The following is an 18,598-nucleotide window of genomic DNA, read 5'->3' as shown; positions in this document are numbered from 1 at the left end:
ATAAATACATCGACCAATACACAATGTTGCCCCCGCAAGGCGGATCCTACAAGCATCCGGGAACTTATCAATTGATATCGTAGCCCTCGATTATGGTATAATTTGTCAACTTCGTACATGATTGGCGACATAGAACCATACAAGGATGTCGCATCCTAACATGTACATGAAGCAGAGATTATACGTGTAAAACATGACCAGTAGCCAGAACCAAGGATTTTACGGTGAATGGATCTCAGTAGGGCGATAGTCTGAGGATCAGCATGCCACTTATGCAGCGGATTTCTTTTATCATTCATGAACTCCGGATGGTCCGCTGTAGTCACGGGGCATCTTCAAGGCTCACTCACGTCGTACCAGGCAAGGCGATGCGAATGATATGTCTGCCAATATGCACCAGATCTAAATTAAGTAAACTTTCGACGGAGACAGTTTGCCTTCATCAAATGCATCCTGTCTGAATGGGGTGAGACTCAACACCTCATCTGCAGCATAGCATCGGTGATGACAAGTGAATTCGTTGAGGGCATTCACATCTCACGCGAAAGGGCCTTTGGAACTTCCCTTTAAAGGATAGATGAAGAGGTGTTTACCAGCACACAAATTCGTCAACAATGGCCTTGACCGCTGAGTTTCGGGCTGAAATTGACAAAATCTTTGAAAACATTCTTGTTCTACAGCAAGTCCTCGAAAAGGTTGACTTGCCCTCCATTGAAGCGCTACGAGACCTCGATCATGATCTGTCATCTCTCTCGAATACCGTCACCTTGTTGTCGTACAATGTACAGCTTGGAAACAAGAACCACGAGGACCGAGATTGGTGGAACGTTGAGCGTCTCGAGGAACTCCTGAAGAATTCCAATTTGTGCCTTCTTCAGTTCATTTCCACTCTCCTGAGTGGGCTGAGACCAGATACAGAAAGCTTGAACGACCAACTACCCCAGAACCTCGTAGGCGAGGTTAGGCATCTGAGGATGAGGATTGCTGTGGGCACCACCGCCTTGAGTGCACCTGTCATGGTCTCTGCCGTGTATGCTCACTAGGGAAGATTTCGATGCAAAGCTGAAAGCTGACCATACTAGGGAATCGTTACGTCCATCTCTCGGTCCTTCCTTCGAACATCTAGGATTCAGGGCTCTCGATGACTGTGCCGATGAACTTCGCTACATTGGCCAATACCTGAAAGGGGATGGAAGAGTGAGCTCGACAGGCCCACCATCCCCAGATACACCCAGTTTGCATCAGCAGCGTTTAGAGTTAGCCCGTATCATTGAGGGGCTGTCTAGTACACTCTTAAATGCTCGTCTGCCTTCTACTTCTGACAAGAAGCAACCCCTAATTAGACGAAGAACCACACGAGGCAGTGCGCGATACAAGACACTGGAGCGCACAGCATCAGAGTCGGATTGGTCATCTTCAGGAATGATGACGCCCTCGACTGACACAATCACACCTAGAGCCGGGGCATCGAGTAAAGCAGCTCTGTCTCTCTCGACGTTAATCAGTCAAGACGATGATCCCGATGTTCTGGGACTGGCTAATTCAATGATGGGACTCTCGCCTTTCGAACCGCAGGCTGACGATGCAGTAATGGTGGCATGCCATTCAACACACCACCACTCTCCCAACGACGGCTTACCAGCCTACTCTCAACTCGACCCAGTTGCATTGCAGACACTTTCCGCCGAGCGAGTCGCCGCCCACGAACGCAATACGTACATCGACACGGACGCCCTCGGCCAGCGAACACCAGATCTACTCGCAACCTATTCGACCGCTCGCGACCTCCTCGATCTTGGCCGGGGACAGCAAGCCCTCCCTTTGCTGCAGTCCCTCCACTCTTCCATCATAAATTTGAACGTTAAGTGGCCTCTCCCGCCGATTCTGCAGAGACTGCCCAGACGTCCGCAAGTCCTGCTCGATATGTCTCGTGCCTACTTGCTCTGTGTCCCTCGCCAGACATCGGATGCTATTGCGCTTCTGGTAGCCATATACAAGATGAGGGATGCGGGCATGGGGGAGAAGTATGCAGCTGCACACTCCCTAGCTCAGGTATACTGGGAGACTGGTGACATTGACAATGCAAGGAAGTTCTGTAAGAAGGCTATTGTTGGTCGATTGGAGTACTTGGGCTTTGAACATGAGGACACGAAGAGAAGTATCGAGTTATTGCAGCAGGTTAGTTGCAAGGCGGACGGAAACAACATGGGGGGGGGGCCTCAGGTAAAAAAGTGCTAAGATGTTGCCAATCTTATCATGTTCATTCGTTAAGGGATGGTTAGCTAGTTTATTATCCGGTTATCACATCATGCTGTGCATCACTCGTGATTGTAATGTGTATCAGGAAATCGACTAAATAACATTTTCTCCAAGGGTAAACTAACAAGGGCTATACCCTATCATACTATGCAAACTATACAAAACTTGAGAACACTTCGTGAGTCAAGTCACAGAGCCATGTGAAGTTAAAAGCAATTATTTTTAGTATCATGCACTTACTCACGGCCTAATCTCCATCTGGATCGAGGGCCGGCGCCTGGATTGGGGTTTGGCTTTTGCAAGGGGAGGTAGAGTCAATGCTAGACAAATCCATGAACTGCAAAAGACCTGTTCAAAGCGTTTAGGGTGTCGTACTGTTGTGAAGACCAACTTAATCCTCCTCAATCTCGCCCTCTTCGCTACCAGAACGTAGACCAGGATCATCTTTTGGGTCGACAGCTTGCTGCTGCACCGGTGTTTTGGACCTGGGATCACGACGCGGAGACAACTTTGTTCGTTTTACGTCACGCCGGCTTGCGCTATCATCACTGTCACGCCGACGCCTAGTCGAGGCTGGACGGCTGTCTCCATAGTCTAGCTCACTGACGCTTCGTTCGCGGGGATCAGCCCTACTGACATATGTTCGCTCACGCTCGGCTTCGCGCTCACGACGTTCACGGCCATAATGATCACCACTACCCTGGCGAGAGGGTTCGTAGCGATCGTCGTCCCTATGACGGCGGTGGGGTGGTGAGAGGCCAGTGCTATCGTTGTTCCTGTAACGTGCCTCGCGATCTTGCTGAGCTTGTCTTCTCTCGGCTGCATACGAGTCATATTCAGGTGAGCGCGTTCGCGTACGATGACGACGGTGAGAGTCTGAATGGCCGTTACGGTACTCACGATCTCGGTCACGACGGTCCCTCTCACGATCACGTGGGTCGCGCCTGCTGCGATCCCGCTCTCGGTCCCGCTCTCGGTCCCGGTCGCGCTCACGATCTCTCTCCCTGTCTCGTTTCTTTTCTTCCAATCGGCGGATGTACTTGTCGAAGGCTGACTGACGAGATTGTTCAGACTTAACAGCACGGAACTCCTCAGATTTCTCAACACGTGGACGCACCGCCTCCCAGGTGTCCGCAACTGATACGGGAGGCTCGAGATGTTTGAGGAGGGAACGGAAGTCGTCCAGCGCGCGACGCTCGTGGTGCTCGGTATCGCGGCGTTCGTCGTCCTCTCGTTTCTTGACCTTGCTGATGACATAGGTGAAAATGTTCTTCAGTGACTGTTCGTCAAGGTTAGCAGTGCGCGAGTCATTTCGCATGACACTGAGGAAGTCTGCGAAGGGAGTATTGGTGGTAACTTCGAAACGTTGATTCTGAGAATGTTAGTGAAATCCTAAAAGTCTGTCTCAGGTCGAAACTCACCTCCAGAACTTCAAGAGCGTATCGTCGCAGCGTACGGAACTTTCCATCCTCCTCCTCGAGTGTATCCCAGAACAGGTCGAGAGGAGTTGATCCACTCTGACCCAGCATTGCAACATACCGCGGGTCGTCATGAATGAGCTCGTGAATCTCCTTCCACTTTGTACCAGCTTTCAGCCTGCCGTTATCTTGAAGCTCGTGCAACAGCTTAACGAAAGCATCGCGGTTCTTTCGCTCGAGTCGGTGTTTGGCGCGCCTTTCTGCTTGTACGCGATCGTTAAGCTCTCGTTGCAACTCCCTAATGTGATTTTCGAAGGTATTTAGAACATCCACTTTGCTCAGGGTTTTGTACTTCTCGCTGGTGAATTCGTTGTTGCTGTGCAATTTCTCCTCAGCCACATTCCAGCGGGTAAACGGTTCGATGTCCAAGCCCTGAAGAAGGTTTGCTAGGTTGTCCAAGGCAGACTTTTTCTCCTCCACTTCGTTCTCGGCGTGCGCTCGCTTCAGCGTGAGTATATATTCCTCAAATAGTCCTCTCCTTTCGCTGTCGTCCTTGGCAGACCGGAAAATAGCCTCGTTCTCGATCATAGGTAGGGCTGTCTTCCACCTGGTGTAATACTTGATGTCTGGGTGGGATCGCAACATGGCAGTAAAATCAGACCGCAACTTCACCTGACGTTCCTGCTCCTTTGCCTTGTCCTGGGCGCGAAGGTCTTCGCAATATTTCTTGAAGGCCGTCTCGCGCTCCCTGGGGTCGGGTATGGCGCGCCAGTTGGGATCCTTTATTCCAACACGAACAGTTTGGGGCCAAGACCAATCGGATTGAACCTTGAGCTTCTTTAGCAGATTCTTGAAAGCTTCTTCCGCATCTTGGGGGTTGGAGAACATTATTTCCGTTGAGGAGCCGAAAGAGACCGCTGGTCGCTCGCCTCCATAGTTTGCCTCTCGCTCGCGATCGCGTCGTTCTGGTGGGTGATCGTCGCGATCGTGAGACCTTTGGTTGTACGATTGTAGAGAGGTTGGCCCGGCTGCCCATCCTGAAGCATTTGGACTGAAAGCGGATTAGCTGTTAGAGTCTATGAAGAACGAAAGTTTGAATACTTACATAGCAGCTGGGCGCTGAGGTGGAGCATCACGGATTGCTTTGAGCTTGTCGGTAACAACTTGCGGCATAGTCCATGTTGTTTCAGAGCTCTCCGTGTTGTGCCAATAATTCCTGCCATCCTCCGCGGTATATTCTTTCCAGGGCGTGCCATCGAGAGCACGCTGGTTATCGATTGTTAGATGATAATTGTAATGGCAGTGGGGCAGGGGATTTGGCAATGGATTTGGCAGTGGGTTTGGGAGTGATTTTGGCAGTGGTTCAATACTCACTTCGTTGTCTGTCTTGAGCTCCTCTGGTTTCGCCCAGGTGGTCTCCTGAGTCCCAGGCTTGAAGTAATAAACCCTACCATCAGGAGTCTTGGCCTCCTGCCATGCGACTGGCCGCGGAGGGTGTGGAAAACCATTCATCGCGCTTGTTTCTGCTTGCGCTTTGCGTGGAGTTGTGTGTTAGTGAACCAAGAGGTAGCTTTCGCGTCGCAGGAGAACTTTCCACTTGCGACGCCGATTCGTTTTTCCGACGCCGACGCGTCCCCTGAGTGCGCACGTGCCACCTGCCTTGGAGTTACCCAGGCGTCAGGTACCTTCTCACTGTAATGCAGAGTATGTGATGGCCGCGGAACAGGTTGAAGCGCAGCCTCGAAGGAGCGCAGAATTTGTGGAAAGCTCAATACTTGAAGCTGTTGTGCCGGCAGATACCTCATTTGACGTCCAACAGAAACTGGACGCATGGGACGGCAACACTGCAGATGATCATAGTTCCATTGCACCTTTTGTAACTGAGCGGCAATTTATCATTTTTGGTAAGCAGATTGATCTGTATAGCGTTCTTTCAGATCTCTTACTCATTCATAGATGTGTAGATGAGCGTGTGCCGGTATATGTTGTCTTCCGGACGCCTTCAATAGATAATGATACATTGAGAGCATATCTCAGCCGACTAGCTATTACTTTGGATGTCTTTGCTTTCAGTACTGCACCACCCCCTGAACCGGAAGCAAAACCACCGCCACCGAAGGAACTGATATACTCCGAGACTATCAAGGACTCCAAGGAACCTCTAATCCTCCGTCCCGAGGTCAACAGTCAATATGTCTATGTCATATGGCGATTGGAAGTGTTCATAAGTAAGCCTTTCCTGACCTTATCTACCTTTTAGCTGACGACTGTAGGCCGACCTCATGGGCGATTTTACAAACCAGCAATATATTTCCAGCCAACAGCAAACTTGAAGCCACCTCCAAGGACTGAGCGACCTGGTTCAAATGATGAGTACCTTCCAAGCAAGGTTCCTACTGCACTGAACTTGCTTCAGGCCTTCGAAAGTGATCCTGCTTTGGCCGGTGCCCATCCACGATTGTCGGCACTCAGAATTAACAAGATTGCACCTAGTGCACCCGTAGTCAGAGAGCTTATTCGCCCAATCAAGACGGGCCAACGGCGGTTGTTCCGAACAGTTCCTGCACTTATATGGCGCATCCGATACTCCAAGAAGCATACTTCCCTCAGTGATGCGTCTCTCATCGCCAGCCTGGATCTCGAGATTGCACATGTTACTGGATGTAAAGTGCAAATTGAAAGCATCGAATTATCATTGAAGGGAGGAAGAACCACGGCTATTGCTAATCACCAGGGCCAACAGCTGGTTCACCAACCTGGCGATCAAATTACTTATCTATACGAGCTAGAACCCGAGCTTAACGGAGAAGGCGGCCTACTATATGGTCCAGAAGGGCATATATTGTCACTCACGATCAAGGCCAATGCATTAGTGTCCGACACTACAGTTCCGGTGCTGTCAATTGAGTGGAGGACCCCAGTAGACTTCGCTGGCGAACAGAATCAGAACTTCATGAAAGCTGCTCACAGAGCCAGCAATCCGATTGCTCAAGCACCACAGAAACACTTGGGGCCTGACTCGTTTGCGCCGCAAGAGGAAGATGCGCCGCCTGCAAAAGACGCACAGAAGCAGCCCATCAACGTCACTGTAACAGTAACAGGACCGCCACAAGTTCGCGTCGCGGAGTTTTTCCATTGGAATATTTTCATCGTGAATCGATCCGATAAGGTACGCAAGCTGGCTGTTCTTGTCTTGCCCAAGCGGAAGAGGGATTTCGACAAACACAAATCCAACCCCTCGACCTCGTCAATCGCAAGTTACCGAAGAGACAGCAAAGAGCTTCTTGCCTCTGCTGTCGTAGACGAGAATATCATCTATGCGAGGCAGAAGAGTGCACGATCCGAATCGGCAGACCTCCTCTGCTTGACCACCGATGTGCGGATAGGGTATGTACGCAACTGGTTTTGCTTGCGCGTAGACTGACGAATCTTAGTCACCTTGCCCCCGGCGCATGCTACACGGTAGATTTGAAGTTCCTCGCGCTTTGTTCCGGGGTTTTTGGAGTCGAGTCTGTGAGGATTATCGATCTAGCAACACAAGAAACTGCCGATATTCGTGATCTGCCCAGTATAGTTGCCACCGAGACACTGGACGAGGCGGCAAGCAACTAAGCATAAGTGTGATGATAGAGAACGAGCCCACTAAGATCGAGTAAACGCATTGTATGGAAAAATGGAAAGCGATCTCGGATCTTTTTATATCAGTCTCGGAGGTTTCATTTTGCTAGCGTACGCGAGATCAGTTTCAGACGAAACGATCTGTCGTGAGATAATTCCCCATTCATAACACGACATGATATTGTCCCATATCCCCGATTGTACATGTATCCTAGCCTTGAACTTTTGCGATGGAATGGTCATGAGGTACTTCAAATCTTAGGAGAAAATGTGATGCATATGCTTCCTTATGGTCTACATTTGAATATAAAGGAGAGATCGTCAGATACATTTCGAGACACGATGTCCTCCTTCATAAAGGGTCCGGAAACACGAGCAGTGGGGGGGACATTCTTTGTCTTGATTGGCTACCGTCGGCAGATTCCCCAAAATGTCCGCGGCTCCGCCTCTTGTCAAAAGCGACAGCGGCGCCAGTCGCACGGGATTAAACCCCATCACCTACCAAACTCCAAAGCACCGTATCGCTTCACCTATATCACGACTCGTCGCCAGTCGAAAGGACCTTTGCACGACGGACGACGACGACGCCACCTGCGCACCGAGACCCTACGACTTTGCGACCGCCCGTCCCTAAACGGTTGTGACAGAATCGACACACGGGCCTTTGACGACGAGTTAACGTCATTGATAACAAAATGATTGAAAACACCAGGCACCGCCTTCTCTATCAGCTCAACAGCCGCTGGATCTATGGCAAGATTGTGAGGGAACACCCGCCGCACATGACTTCCCTCACCGAACCCGTTCTAACCTTTGCGCCCGCTGTGTAGCCTCTTCTCCACGCTTGCGTGTTCTTTCTCGAGATGGCCGCTGTCTCCATTCTGATCCGCAAGTTCGATAGCTACTATGCTAAACGACCAGGTAAGGCTTCGCAAAGGCGGGAACTGTCACGAGGGTATTGCTAACTGTCCTTCTTCAGTTCTGACTACTATGATCACCAACGCCGTACGTATCCCACTCCTTCCGCCAGGCGACCCGTCTGGACATCTCCGAGAGCCCCGAGCGCATATTCCCATCGAGCCCGCCTTCCTCCAAGCAATGCGATACGTTATATGTTATATATCCATGGATGGGAGCTGATATTTGTTTGTATAGATATTGGGTGGTGTAGCAGATACAGTTGCACAAACTTTGACATCGATCCGTCAGCGCGCAGTCCGCAAGTCCGGTGGACCTGGAAAGGACGATTTCCTCGCCATCGAGATCCACGAGCTCGACAAGCGGGGACCATGGGCAGACGAACTCATCCCTGATTCGAAGCGACTTCCGCCGCCCTTTGATTTCGAGCGAATGACCCGGTTCATGGCGTATCCTTTCTTGATGACTCCCGTACAGCACAAGTGGTTTGCGTTCTTGTCCAGCACCTTCCCGATCACGAAGACTTCGGCGATTGTCCCTGCGTTGAAGCGAGTGGCATTTGATCAATTCCTCTTTGCGCCTGTTGGTAAGTTTGAATATTTCTAAAGGACAAGGAACGTATCACTAAGTCAGCAACAGGTCTTGCCTGTTTTTTCACCTTTATGACCATCGCCGAGGGAGGCGGAAAGCGTGCCGTAACGAGGAAGTTCCAGGATGTGTATATTCCTGCTCTCAAGGCAAACTTCATGGTCTGGCCTACGGTTCAGATCATCAACTTCCGATTCATACCAATCCAGTTGCAGATTGTAAGATCATTCTCCCGATGAGCTCTCCTATATTGTATTAACACTTCACTTAGCCGTTCGTCTCGACCGTCGGTATCGCGTGGACCGCATACCTCTCCCTTACCAACTCAGCCGACGATGCCTAAATCCTCTCGTCCCCTTCAATAGTTCCTTATTCTGCGATTATGGGTTGTAGTTGGTTAGGTTACGGTATTGCATCCTCGGGATATCTTTGCAGTTACTTGCACGGAGCGCTCTGCATTCACGGTAGGCCGTTAAAGGAATTGTGTATAAGCATTGCTCTGGCGTTTCGGGTGACAATTTGTCTGGAGACAATTTTACCAGTCTTTCATTAGTGTCAAATAACATCTTTGTTACCTGTTCAAGGCGTGATCTACCCTCTCTTTATCTATTCTCTCTCAGGTGATGGATGGGAAGACTGCAGAATTTAGGGCGAGGGAGTATCCTCGGCCGCGGGACAGAGTGACGAAACAAACCCGGGCGGAAAGAAAAAAGAAGAAACATGTGTTCAGCTTATCACACATGTGCAAGTTGTCGATTGATGTTGATGGGCATGTCTTATTTGCTTTTTCAAGGAATCAATTGATAAGCGCAGGGTTACGACTGTGTATTTGTTGCGATTAAAAAAAGTAATCTTACTCCCTATCAATAAATATCATATCATACGTTGAAGTTGACATCACAGTTCTCAGCGATCGCGCTCCGCCCCGCCTTCCGTTTCTGCCCCACCACCATTATAAGACTACGAGCACTTTTCCCCCCAACAGCTCTCACGTCCAAAGCTCAACAACATCCTCGTTTTCCTCCCGTAAGTCTCCTGATACCCTATCAATTGTATTAAATATCTGTGCTTCCTATACATTCTCATACTGTATGCTTGCACTTGTCCGATAGCAACACCATCTTATTCCCCGGCTGACATTGAGCTCTAGTCAGTTCATTCCTCATAAACACAAACATGTCTCTCTCCAACAAGCTTTCCATCACCGACGTCGATCTCAAGGACAAGCGTGTGCTCGTCCGAGTAAGTCCATCGCGGTTCTTTGTACGGGTTATCTTATACTAACCACGCATCTGCTTAGGTCGACTTCAATGTCCCCCTCGATGCTGACAAGAACATCACCAACAACCAGCGCATCGTCGGCGCGCTGCCCACCATCAAATATGCCATTGAGCATGGCGCCAAATCCGTCATCCTCATGTCCCACCTCGGACGACCGGACGGAAAGGTGAACCCGAAGTACAGTCTCAAGCCGGTTGTTGCCGAGCTCGAGAAGCTGCTTGGCAAGAAGGTCATCTTTACCGAGGACTCCGTGGGCAAGCAGGTCGAGGACACTGTCAATGGAGCCAGCGGTGGCCAGGTCATCCTCTTGGAGAACTTGCGATTCCACGCCGAGGAGGAGGGCAGCTCAAAGGATGCTGAGGGCAAGAAGGTCAAGGCCGACAAGGCTAAGGTTGATGAGTTCAGGAAGGGACTCACTGCTCTTGGAGACATCTACATCAGTGAGATTACCTGGTTCTGGTTGGTATGAACACATGACTAACGTTACGTAGATGATGCTTTCGGTACCGCCCACCGTGCTCACAGCTCCATGGTCGGTGTAGACCTCCCCCAGAAGGCCTCCGGCTTCCTCGTCAAGAAGGAGCTTGAGTACTTTGCCAAAGCCCTCGAGAACCCCAAGCGACCTTTCCTCGCCATCCTCGGTGGTGCCAAAGTCTCCGACAAGATCCAGCTCATCGACAACTTGCTCGGCAAGGTCAACAGCTTGATCATCTGCGGTGGCATGGCTTTCACATTCAAGAAGACTCTCGAGAACGTGCCAATCGGCGACAGCTTGTTCGACGAGGCCGGCAGCAAGACCGTCAAGGACCTCGTTGAGAAGGCAAAGAAGAACAACGTCAAGATTGTGTTGCCCGTTGACTACATCACCGCAGACAAGTTCGACAAGAACGCTCAGGTCGGTTACGCCGAGGACAAGGACGGCATCCCAGATGGCTGGATGGGTCTTGACTGTGGTGAGAAGTCGATCAAGCTCTACAAGGATGCCATCGATGAGGCCCAGACCATCCTCTGGAACGGACCTGCCGGTGTCTTCGAGTTTGACAACTTCGCCAAGGGTACAAAGGCCACCCTCGATAACGCCGTAGCTGCTGCACAGTCCGGCAAGATCGTCATCATCGGTGGTGGTGACACTGCAACCGTCGCCGCCAAGTACGGCGTTGAGGACAAGCTCAGCCACGTCTCCACCGGCGGTGGTGCATCGCTGGAGTTGCTCGAGGGCAAGGACCTTCCCGGCGTGTCTGCTCTGTCAAGTAAGTAGATATGTCAAGCGTCTATTGATTGGAATGGCTCAAAAATGATGTGAAAAAGGATCCTCGCCGAGGTTATAATGTATGTTTGTTATTAGCTCTATTCAGGACCAATGCAGTCTGATTGGTATATGAATTCCCATCTTCTCGCCATCCATGCCGTGATGAATGCAACGCTTTATACTTGATGGAAGCCGTCCTCGATAGTTCGCGAGCGCAGGGTATCACACCCCGCTCCTCAACGTCCCACTCAGCGCACATGTTCACATGTTCATCCGAGTACGAGACGCCCATTCTATAATCTTCATGCCATCAATCATCCCCCCCTCATTTCTGTCCAAGCTTCTTCAGCTCTTCCCTAAACACCATATTAGCTTTCCGTCCCTTATTGCATCCAAACCGTGGGGACGCGGATCCGACGTACCTCAACTGCACCGAGAAGTCATCGCTCGTGTCATCGTCGTCCCAACTCTCCTCCCACAAGTGGTTGTTTCCTCCGGCGGGTAATTGCGCATCGTCCTCGGTCCAATCTGTATTTTCACTGCATTAGCCATACGAACATATAATCCACACCATCTCTCTAATGTCTCCGCTTCCCCCCACAACGTAAAGTATGCAGCCGTTTGGGAACCCAAACTCAAATCCCAGCTAAACAGCTAAACCACTGTACGATGTCCGGTGGAGAGCGACGATGGATACTCGCGGTAGGCCCTTACCTTCTATGGGGAAATCCTCGAACTCGTCATCCTCTTCGAGCTGGGTTGCGGGCTTCTGGTCCTTGGGCGTCTGCTCGCCGTTCTTGGTGTCGGCGGCCTTGGTGGTTGCGGCGCTGCCTTGTTGTGCGGACATGATGGGGTTGATGTGTCTGGTACGGTGGGAGTGACGGGATTCGTTTACGAGTTGGGCTCGTGTGGGGATCTCGTGAGTCGTTGGGGAGGTTGATGTTGTTTGGTGATGATGGAGGGACAATAGTGTAGCTGGTGGCTTCTATCAATGTCGGAAGTCGGAGGCCCTGATACCGCCCGCCGCTGTTCAAATGCGTCACGTGATTGTACCTTTCCTGTGGTCTCGATTCAGATAGGGAACTCTATTATTGCACGAATAACCGTGTAAATGGGTTTAATTTTTCATGGCATGTTTATTGGCTTTACGATTAAGATATGGAATTTCGGCAAGACCAATAGACCGCCTGAAGCCAGCCCATTATTCCAGTACGTAGCTGTTACGGAATCATATACGGAGTGCACAGTAAGACGATAGGTAATAGCTGAAAAGCCCCCGTAAATAATAAGCATCCAAGAGATAGGCACAAAGTAATCTCTAGCTCGTACTTGTAGCACACGGAGATACAGGATCATCTACGAGTCCCTTCGTCAGTAATTGTGGCGCGGCGGACGAGCACCGGTAAACTTAAATGACGTACCCCCGCGAGCATTCACGAAACTCCCCCACGAGCAGTCAACAGTCGACCGACCCTCCGACAAACAACAGTGACTATTTTCCCTCCAAGAGGAAGACTCTCGCTTGTGACTTTTCCTGACGTATCTCCGGAGCTTCGTAACCTTCAAAACGGATTTTGCAATCTTCCGCCAGGTACCGTCGTGTACAATTTTTGGTCCGCTTTTATTTTAGCTTGTCGAGTGCTTGAGGCATTTCTCGTCAAGTCCTCTTTCTTCGATCTTTCCTTCTTCATCCGCTTGGACACTGGATAAATTTTGAAGCGGTTTGGCTTGTTCGTTCGTTTCCAGACTGACCATCTGACGCTTTGACTTTGTCTCTCTCCCTCTTTGCAGTGAGCGCGACGGTGTCGGGGAAGCAAGATGTTGAAAGTGGGAGGATGGCTTGGTGGCGGCGGGAAGTTTAAACATGGACACACGAGGAGTTTGAACGCCTTGGATGAATTGAATCAGAGTAATTACTTCCCTTGCGTATATATGCGCATATTCTAATCTACCTAATTCATTCCTCTGCTTGAAATTGAAAGCTGACTCCGAAATAGTCGAGGATGCAATGGCAGGTACGGATACTAAATCCCAAAACCTCTCTCCGCGACCACATATAGGAACAATTGTCCGAATTGAGACTGATGTCACGCGACCACAGCGGTTACTCATATTATGAACGACGATGTCAATGCCGCTGAAGAGCATCTCAATAAAGGGAGTTCGCCTTTCCACCAGGTATGCTCTCCCCATTGTGTGGATGCGGATCGACGACAGTAAGCAACTAAGGGCTCACGCAAGTATAGCTAGGGAAAGGAGTCGTGACATTCATGCGAGCCACATTGGGCTTTGAACAGGAAATTATGCGCGAAGGTCTGCAGTTCCAAAATGCCTCTCGAGGTATCTTAGAAAAAACTATGGGATTGATTCCAATATAGCTTCACAAACGCTCTCCGACGCCGAGAACTCAGCATACGAGCAACAGCGACGAGCACACCGCAACACTTCTTCGTATCAATCACCGATTTATCCCCCCGGAACCGAATATGCCGTCTGTCTCGCCGAAGCACAGCTCATGAGTGCAATAGTGGGGGTGCTCAACGAGAGTCTGACGGAGGCTATCAAGAGCTTCTACAAGCTCCGAAAGGCATACTTGACATTGGAGAGTGTGATGGAAGCTGAGAAGAAATATTTGAATGAGAGAAGCACAAGCAGTCTTGCTTCGAGTGGGTCAGATAGCCCATCCAGACCTGCCTCGAGGATGTCCACAAAAGGAGTTAAAACGACTGCTTCGAAACCTGCTTCGATCACTTCAACGAAAGGCGGAAGCACACTCGTTGAGTCGAGAACATCTACCCCGGAGACCATACCCGCGACAGCTTCAAACATGAGCTTGAACGAGAGTGTCCCGGATAACGAAGCTAACAAAGCTAACCAGAAGTCCAAGGAGGATGACGACGATGACGATTTCGATTTCGTAGATGCAGATGAGGACCACGAAGGCGTCGAAACGCCAATGGAATACATGGGCCACCTCAACGTGCCCACAGAGACAGGAGGGTCACTCGCACTGGACAACGAGGAGAGGAAGATCCACGTCAAGTCCAGCTCAGCACCCGACCTGCCCGCCGACCCTTACGTCAAAACCGATATCCCCGGTCCAATCGAAGATTTCTCGAACCTGACGCTCTCGGAGACCATCCGGGACGGAGAAGATATATCCGTCTACGGCGACCACCCCGTCGACATCTTCATCATCTCCGGCTCCAACTTCTGCTTCGGCATCCTCCTCCTCATCATCTCCCTCGTGCCCCCAGCATTCGCCACCCTCCTCAAGATCGTCGGCTTCAAAGGCGACCGCGAGCGCGGCATCCAACTCCTCTGGCAAGCCACCAAATTCCACAACATTCACGGCGCGATGGCCGGCCTCGTCCTCTTCGGCTACTACAACGGAATTTCCCAATTCTGCGACATCCTGCCCCAGTCCGGCGAAGGTTCCTTCCCGAAAGAACGCTGCGCAGCCCTCCTCACAGAGATGCGGTCCCGACACCCGAAATCGCACCTCTGGCTCCTCGAAGAATCCCGCATGCTCGCCAACGAAAAGCAACTCGAGAAAGCCGTCGCCTTCATGGACCAATGCTCGGAATCCCCGCTCAAGCAACTCGAGGCCCTCCAGTGGTTCGAACGCAGCCTCAACACCATGTTCATGCACGACTACGAAGGCACATCCCGCGCGTTCCTAAAGTGCATCACGCTCAACAACTGGAGCCACGGCCTGTACTACTTCATCGCGGGCGCCTCGCACGTGCAGCTCTACCGCCGCCACAAGACGCGCGACGCGAAGCTCGCGGCCACGCACAAGGAGAAGGCGAAGGAGATGTTCAAGAAGGTCGCGCCGAACACGGGCCGCAAGCGGTTTATGGCCAAGCAGCTGCCGTTCGACCTCTTCGTCAACCGCAAGATCGCGAAGTGGGAGGCCCGCGCGAAGGAATGGGACTGCGATCTCGTGGACGCGATCGGTGTGTCGCCGCATGAGGAGATGATTTATTTCTGGAATGGGTACAAGAGGATGCGGGAGGATCATTTGCAGGCGTCGCTTGAGAACCTCGCGTGGAGTGAGGGGGAGGAGAACCCGTATTGGAGTAAGGAGGATTTGGATGAGAAGGGTGTGCTTGCGGTGCTGAGGGCGGCGACGCTGAGGGGAATGGGGCGCATGGCGGAGGCGAAGGAGTTGGTGCAGAGGGAGGTTATCAAGCATGATAGAGCGCTGTTTAAGGGCCCGTTGAAGGATGCGTGGACGGCGCCGTGCGCGAGGTACGAGATGGCGGCGTGTGTGTGGAGAGAGGCGGACGCGGAGGGGAAGCCTGAGGACCATGCAGATTTGCTGGAGGAGTGTAAGGGTTGGTTGGAGGAGGTCGCGAAGTGGGAGAGCTTTGATCTGGATGCAAGGTATGTCTTTTTCTTGTCTTTGTGAGATTAGAATTGCAGGGCTAATCGGTGCTGTTAGGATTGGCATGAAAGTCACGACTGGTAAGGGGACGCTCAGGCGGTATGGCGTGGAGTGCTGATTTTGCCATTGCAAAACTACGACTCATCTTCTGGGGTGTAGCTCTTCTGCTGGGAAATCGTCGAGCATGCCAGGCCCCTTTGCAGCATAAGCCTTTCAGTGTCTATGATTTGGACGCGTTGTGTAAGCATATGCGTATATATATTATGAAGTCTACGCATGTATGAATGGAAAAACGAAAATTTGAACAAATTCACCTCACGAGCCTATCAAGTCCTACGAAGATGACGTGTAATCCAGGACTAAGAAGATGTAAATTGTAACTCTGAAAGACACGTCAAGTGTCAACTACATACTACTATGTTCTCAAAGGTCTAGCCAGTGCTAAAAAAAAAGTAAATGGCAAACGCCCTGATCTAGACCTTGATATACTTTTATGGAAGCATTGCACGTTAATGTTTATGCGTCCGGCAGACACCGCAAAGTATGGCCGACGATCCCCTAACTTGACCCGTGCCATCTACACATCTCAACTTTCCACGTTGAAGCACTGTGGTGCGAGAGAAAATATAGCACAGGAGGACAATCGCCGCAGATGTGAGGGTCGCTGGCCTCTTCATCGTCGCTCAGCTCACTGTCCTCATCGATCAAGCCCACGACACGGCGTCTGACTCTCTTCTTCTTGTTGCCCTGCTTAGTCCCACAGTTGTTGTTGATCTGCCCGTTTGGGCGAAGCGGGGATGGCGGCTTATCAGTCTCATCAAAAGCCTTTTCAACTATCATCCTCCAAGAAGAAGTAGTTACCACTCAGCTTCTGTTCTTGGTCAAGCTGGGAGCCCATCTTGTTGATACGTGGGCGGTAGGAGTTGGGGTCACGACGGAAGGTAACATCGAGGTTCTTCAAGAACTTGTTGCATCCGGTGAGAAGAGACTCGGGGGCGTTGGCGCGGGCGTCGACGGCGGGTTGACCATCGAAGACAATAACACGGTCGGCGAGATAGGTGGCCATGACGAAATCGTGCTCGACAACGAAGGCAGTCTTCTTTGCGTGCATAATGAAACGCTTGATGACACGAGCAGCGACAATACGCTGCTCAGAGTCAAGGTAAGCACTGGGCTCGTCGATAAGATAGATGTCGGCAGGGATACCGAGAGCAAGAACAATGGCAACACGTTGCAATTCACCACCAGACAGGTTTTGAACTTCCTGGTCAATGAAGTCGTCCATCTTCAATGGCTTGTAGACGTCAGTCTGGAATTGTGGGCTCAAGAAAGCAGCCTTGATTTTCTTGAAGAAGAGTTGGCGAACGGTACCCTGGAACTTGGGCGTGATCTTCTGGGGCTTCATGCTGATGTTCATGCTAGGCACCTTCTTTCCGCTGTCGGGCGTGAGTGCACCGGCCAGCATCTTACAGAAAGTAGTCTTGCCAGTTCCGTTCTCGCCCATCATGACAATGATCTCAGAGTCGGTGAACGATCCCGTTTCAATGCTAAGGTGGAAGTCGCCCATGGTCTTGCTCATCTTGGGATAGCCGTATTGACGGGATTTGTCGGCCATGTAGTCTTCGCCGGCCTCTCCGATACGGAATTGAAGGGACTCCTCTCGGAAACGCAAATTCTCGGTAGGAATGTTTCCATCGAGGAAGATGTTGATACCTTCTCGTACGGATGCAGGGAGCGTGACAACACCGTACACGGCGGGCTTTCCATAGAGAACGCAGATGAAATCGGAGAGATAATCCAAAACGGCCAAATCGTGCTCGACGGTGATGACGTAGTCGTCAGGGCGAAGTAGACTACGGATCATGCGAGCAGCAGCAAGACGCTGCTTGACGTCGAGGAAAGATCTGATGCAATAAGTATGGAGACTTAGAAATCAAAATAGGGGTGACCTACGAGGGCTCGTCGAACATGTACACATCGGCCATCTGGACACAGACAGTACCAATGGCGAAACGCTGAAGCTCACCACCAGACAACAGGTTGATGTCTCGCTCGTAGACGTGTTTCAGTTCTGTGTGTTGTTAGCGTGATGGTTCATAGGGCGATATTCCAATGCACATACCAAGCACATCAACGATTTCCTCTAGGTTGTCCATTGCGGATGACGATCGACTCTCGATGAGGTGACCGACGGTCTTGTTGGGGCCCCTGACGGCCTTGGGGATCTGGTCGACATACTGGGGCTTGACAACGGCCTTGAGGTTGTCTTCGAGGACCTTGGTAAAGTAATCTAGGCAGTAATACTTAGTACAGCGCTTGTGATAGGCGTGTTGTTTTTCTTACTTTGCAATTCGGAACCACGGAAGTACTTCAGAATCTCCTCCCAGTCGGGGGGGTTATCATATCGTCCCAGGTTGGGTTTGAGCTTTCCACTGAGAATCTTCAAAGCCGTACTCTTTCCAATACCGTTTGTACCGACGAGACCCAAAACCTGTCCGGGGCGGGGCATAGGCAACCTATGCAACTTGAAGCTGTTGGCCGAGTATCGGTGGGTGACTTGGGTCTCGAGGTTCGTGGGCAAGTTGATGATGTTGATGGCATCGAATGGGCACTTCTTAGGGCAGATACCGCATCCTATGCATAGTCGTTCGGAGATGAAGGCAATCTTGGAGTCGGAGGTAACTTCGATGCAGAGCTTGCCGGTTCGGACGACGGGGCAGGACTTCTTGCATTCCTGTCGACATTTCTGAATGATGTTAGAGACGATCTGTGCAACAAAATAGTATATTTGCTTACTTTTGGCTTGCACTGAATTGGCGCACACGCTCAAGTTAGACACTGTGTGAATTTTGCAACGGGAGGGGTAGCGGGGCATAC

At 51.0% G+C, this 18,598-nt stretch overlaps 7 protein-coding genes across 7 annotated transcripts; 4 read left to right on the top strand and 3 right to left on the bottom strand.

Annotated features, from left to right (window-relative positions):
* Positions 1-614: 614 nt before the first annotated feature.
* Positions 615-2,183, top strand: BU24DRAFT_405842 (uncharacterized protein; the record flags this gene model as incomplete). The annotated part of the gene is made up of 3 exons (XM_033525729.1): positions 615-1,030; positions 1,083-2,095; positions 2,176-2,183. 3 exons carry the CDS (start codon positions 615-617, stop codon positions 2,181-2,183), a joined length of 1,437 nt encoding a protein of 478 aa, XP_033387471.1.
* A 158-nt stretch (positions 2,184-2,341) lies between these two features.
* On the bottom strand, positions 2,342-5,230 carry BU24DRAFT_418737 (uncharacterized protein). The gene is made up of 3 exons (XM_033527044.1): positions 4,783-5,230; positions 3,681-4,728; positions 2,342-3,631 (listed from the first exon to the last, which is right to left on the bottom strand). Exons 1-3 carry the CDS (start codon positions 5,187-5,189, stop codon positions 2,651-2,653), a joined length of 2,436 nt encoding a protein of 811 aa, XP_033387470.1. The 5' UTR covers positions 5,190-5,230; the 3' UTR covers positions 2,342-2,650.
* A 128-nt stretch (positions 5,231-5,358) lies between these two features.
* Positions 5,359-7,453, top strand: BU24DRAFT_113008 (uncharacterized protein). The gene is made up of 4 exons (XM_033520819.1): positions 5,359-5,581; positions 5,642-5,905; positions 5,951-7,064; positions 7,112-7,453. Exons 1-4 carry the CDS (start codon positions 5,389-5,391, stop codon positions 7,287-7,289), a joined length of 1,749 nt encoding a protein of 582 aa, XP_033387469.1. The 5' UTR covers positions 5,359-5,388; the 3' UTR covers positions 7,290-7,453.
* Positions 7,454-9,977: 2,524 nt separating this feature from the next.
* On the top strand, positions 9,978-11,340 carry BU24DRAFT_431083 (phosphoglycerate kinase; the record flags this gene model as incomplete). The annotated part of the gene is made up of 3 exons (XM_033529847.1): positions 9,978-10,043; positions 10,102-10,522; positions 10,574-11,340. 3 exons carry the CDS (start codon positions 9,978-9,980, stop codon positions 11,338-11,340), a joined length of 1,254 nt encoding a protein of 417 aa, XP_033387468.1.
* A 316-nt stretch (positions 11,341-11,656) lies between these two features.
* BU24DRAFT_458831 (putative 26S proteasome complex subunit sem-1) lies at positions 11,657-12,178 on the bottom strand (the record flags this gene model as incomplete). The annotated part of the gene is made up of 3 exons (XM_033531673.1): positions 11,657-11,687; positions 11,754-11,859; positions 12,046-12,178. 3 exons carry the CDS (start codon positions 12,176-12,178, stop codon positions 11,657-11,659), a joined length of 270 nt encoding a protein of 89 aa, XP_033387467.1.
* Positions 12,179-12,728: 550 nt separating this feature from the next.
* BU24DRAFT_418728 (uncharacterized protein) lies at positions 12,729-16,017 on the top strand. The gene is made up of 6 exons (XM_033527043.1): positions 12,729-13,240; positions 13,329-13,346; positions 13,433-13,509; positions 13,578-13,644; positions 13,710-15,720; positions 15,779-16,017. The coding sequence occupies exons 1-6, from the start codon at positions 13,150-13,152 to the stop codon at positions 15,837-15,839; spliced, it is 2,325 nt and encodes a 774-aa protein (XP_033387466.1). The 5' UTR covers positions 12,729-13,149; the 3' UTR covers positions 15,840-16,017.
* A 482-nt stretch (positions 16,018-16,499) lies between these two features.
* BU24DRAFT_113915 (hemin import ATP-binding protein hmuV) lies at positions 16,500-18,091 on the bottom strand. Its single transcript, XM_033520820.1, has 3 exons — positions 17,844-18,091; positions 17,675-17,792; positions 16,500-17,625 (listed from the first exon to the last, which is right to left on the bottom strand). The coding sequence occupies exons 1-3, from the start codon at positions 17,875-17,877 to the stop codon at positions 16,551-16,553; spliced, it is 1,227 nt and encodes a 408-aa protein (XP_033387465.1). The 5' UTR covers positions 17,878-18,091; the 3' UTR covers positions 16,500-16,550.
* Positions 18,092-18,598: the final 507 nt, after the last annotated feature.

The sequence above is a fragment of the Aaosphaeria arxii genome, assembly GCF_010015735.1.
Source record: "Aaosphaeria arxii CBS 175.79 unplaced genomic scaffold BU24scaffold_2, whole genome shotgun sequence".
NCBI classification, from domain to species: Eukaryota; Fungi; Ascomycota; class Dothideomycetes; order Pleosporales; genus Aaosphaeria; species Aaosphaeria arxii.
This window is presented reverse-complemented; position numbering and strand designations above follow the sequence as displayed.